Genomic DNA, 3,786 nt, shown 5'->3' on the forward strand with positions numbered 1-3,786 from the left:
TTTCTGGGTCAAACTATCAAGCATATTGTGAGTGCTTGATACAATGATAGTTTACTGAGTCAAACTAGCAAGCATATTGTGAGTGCTTGATACAATAGCCGTTTACTGAGTCAAACTAGCAAGCATATTGTGAGTGCTTGGTACAAATAACAGTTTACAATAGTACAATAGAGCCAAACTAGCAAGCAGATTGAAAAAGCTTCAATAGTTTTCTGTGATCAAATTAACTATATAAACTAACATCGACTGATATCTGAAATGAATGATTTCTCAATTGGTTAGAAAAGAAATTGTGTTTATTGATATATCGACTGCTGGTGACATAAAACAATTTGATCTATAACTGAAGTAATAGATAGATAGTGCTAAAGTATTGTCCACCTCTCAATTGGAAAGATTCAATTGTTTTATGGATAATTGAATAATCGTCTGGTGGACAGTGAGGGGCTAAACTGTACTGGTGAAAGACATTCACTTAGGCTTAAGAAAATTAATTTAAACCGACGTTTTCTAATTCATGTCAATTTTTTTTTATCATAATTAGAATACTTCTTATTTCGTGTTTTTTGACGACTTGATTACTGATATTGACCTTTTTATATGTTTCAGTAAAGAGTATTACAAGTAAGAAGGAAGTATGGATATTCACAAGCTCTCTGAGTGAAAAACCGAAGACATTATAAGACGTTATGGTAATCCCAGCGTTAGAGATTGCTGAGATATATCACCTTTAATCTTTATATTGCCAAGTATGGCTTTATAACTTCTAGCATCAGCGACCACAAGTGAACAGTGTGAAGTAAATTTACTGCTACTTCGTATCAATATTGGATTTCTATCTAAATATAACTAAACTTTTAAAATTACATTCAGCAGTGTTGTTAAGTGACTGATTACTTTGGACTGTTACTTCCGTATCTGTGTTGGATTTAAAGCTCAATGTAACTAAATGTTTACATGCACATCTAATGTGAACCGTGTTGGAAGAGACTCACACTGTTACTTGGGTATCGGATTTATAGCTAAATCTTACTAACATTTACATGGACATTTAGTGAACCGTACTAGCTGCAACGTAGGACTGTTACTGAGGTAATTATATTGGATTTATAGCTATACTGATTAAACGTAGACATCTAAATCGAACAGTGTTGAAAATTGATTGTAACTTCCGTATCAATATTATATTTATATGTTATATGTTAATTGAAACGTTTACGAAAATAAAATATTTTCACTGTTAAAATACTGCTTACTCGGATTACAATTGTTAAAGCAGTGTGCTGAAATATTGCTTGAAAAATATTCAAAGCTTATACAAGTGTAGACAGTAATTTACGTGTATGAATTTTGCATCGGGCTATTTCATTTACAATATTCTCAGAAATTTTGGAATAACCCTAAAGGCACCTAAGTGAAATCAGCTAAGTATTAGGTTACCAATTGTAAATTTTGATTATTTTCACAGCAGTGCCAAGAAGAACTTGGTGAAATCGGTCAAGAATTAACAGTTTACAAGTGTTTTGTATACCTATTTTGCCATAAATCAATGTGCGAAAGACCAAGAACAAATGAGTGTAACAAACGAAATATTAAAAGTTCTATTTTTCTAAAATATTTTAATATTTATCAGAGATCAGCAAAGCAAAGCTTAAATTAGTGAAACAAGCTGAGATTTTATGTCTTTTGTGAAAGTTTTCATGATATCTCTTCGGAAGTTATTTTTTCAAATATTTTAGGGATGAACCAAGTGTTGTGTCTGCTGAAAATATTATTATTTTTCTGAGCAAGTTGAAGAATGGTGTTGTCTCTACCCAGATGATTACACAGATGTTTATTTTTGATATATAACTTGCAAATCTACCAAGACAAGGATTTAGACAATGTTCTTAACAAAAATATCGGAATAACCCCATTCATGACATGCCATACGTCTATTCATAAATCTTCAGTGTTTATGAAGGAGTAGCAAAGACTTAATAAATGTTGGATTTAAACACTATTATTTACAACGATATCGGAATATCCCAATATAAAGGTTATACAACTGCAAATGAATAAACAGAATGAAATAAACATGTCTTTTAGTGGCAATATTTCGATAGAAAACAACTTGACAATGCAACCGACACAAGCGTTTGTGTTTCACAATCCGATGAATGTACCGTTTATACGAGTAATGTTCATTGTGTCGTATATTCTGGTCTTTATTTGTTGCTGTGTGGGTAAGTACATATTACTTTAATTCGGCGTTACTACGGGAGCAGGATTCGCCCTCTCTCCCTCTCAGTTTTTCAAATCAATGAATTAGTAAATGCCTGTTGTTTTGTCCCTTTTGACAATTCTGTGTCCCCTACTCAACTTAATGATTCATAGAAACATTAATTTATTTGGATGATTAAAATTCACAGCTGAGTGTTTCGTTTTTTTATGTAGGTGACTCTATCTGCCATCCTTGATCTGACGACATTGAGTTCAGGGTCATTGAAAATTTAACCAATGAAATAGCCATGTTTATCAAGCACCGCCTTATTATATTTGAGGAATTCTGAAATATATTAACCACTGTAAATAGTGTTTTTATTGCTTGGCTTACATTATGTAAACTTCTAATGCTATTTCGTCAAAATTCCACAGAACTCAATTAACAGAAGAATTCGTACAACCTCGCCGCTTGTCCAAAGAGTCGTATAACCTCACTGCTTGTCAGAGATGTCGTATAACCATACCCCTTGTCAAAGTTGTCGTATGACCTCATCGCTTGTCAAATGGGTCGTATAACCTCACCACTTGTCAAAGGGATCGTATAACCTCACTGCTTGCCAAAGTGGTCGTATAATCTCACCGCTTGTCAAATGGGTCGTTTAATCTCATCGCTTGTCATATGGGTCGTTTGACCTCACCGCTTGTCAAAGGCGTCGTATAACCTAACCACTTGTGAGAGGAGTCGTACAACCTCACCACTTGTCAAAAGGGTCGTATTACCTTACTGTCCCCTAACGTAACCCCTGTTGCAGATAAGAAGATATCTCATCGAGATAGATAAATGTAACTGAGAGTTAGCTTGAACTTTAGGCATATGAAAAGTTAAGCGAAGTTGAGGTCATAAACCTGGAACTATTCGAATATTTGACTATCTAAAATGTGAGATCGAAAACTTGGACTAGAATTTGTCGTAGATTTCAGTGGCTCAACTACCACTGGTTGAACCATGTCCCCCAACCCACAGAAAACTATCAGACTATATTAAGAAATTAAATCCCGGGGAGTTGGTAACAAATGAAAGACTATTCGACCTCACCCTAATAGAATTCACTAAAGAAGGAAATGAAATGAATGGAGTTTACGTCCTACTTTTTTTACTAAAGCGGGAAATAAAGTCATCAAATATCTGTCATCAAAACTATTCATATTATCAAATAACTGAACAAAATTTTATGGTTTCAACAATTTACAGTGCTATAATCACTTTTTGTGTGTGTTTTATTTTACACGTTTGATATGTTTATCAGTTGATCTGGTAACTCGTGAGCTTAATTGTACACAATGTTTCAATAATTTACACTTTAATCATCAGTTTATTTGGAATATTATGTGTGTGCTTTACTGCACACTCCGTTTCAAAAATTTACATTGTAATCATCAGTGTATATGATATATTACTCCCGGTTTTTATTTTACACAACGTTTCAGTAATTTACCTTGTTATCTAGGTTTATATGGTATACTGTTCCTGGGTTTTATTGTATACGACGTTTCAACAATTTACATTGTCATCATCAGTTA

The 3,786-nt window shown here is 33.5% G+C and overlaps 1 protein-coding gene across 1 annotated transcript in view; it reads left to right on the forward strand.

Moving 5' to 3' along the window:
• Positions 1–2,155: 2,155 nt before the first annotated feature.
• Positions 2,156–3,786, forward strand: part of LOTGIDRAFT_140896 (hypothetical protein) — a gene marked incomplete at both ends in the record, with an annotated part of 14,576 nt that continues 12,945 nt past the window's right edge. The window contains one exon of the mRNA XM_009050718.1: positions 2,156–2,225. Coding sequence (XP_009048966.1) covers positions 2,156–2,225 — 70 coding nt within the window. The remainder of the gene's footprint in view (positions 2,226–3,786) is intronic.

This window comes from Lottia gigantea (assembly GCF_000327385.1).
Source record: "Lottia gigantea unplaced genomic scaffold LOTGIsca_153, whole genome shotgun sequence".
Classification (NCBI taxonomy): domain Eukaryota; kingdom Metazoa; phylum Mollusca; class Gastropoda; family Lottiidae; genus Lottia; species Lottia gigantea.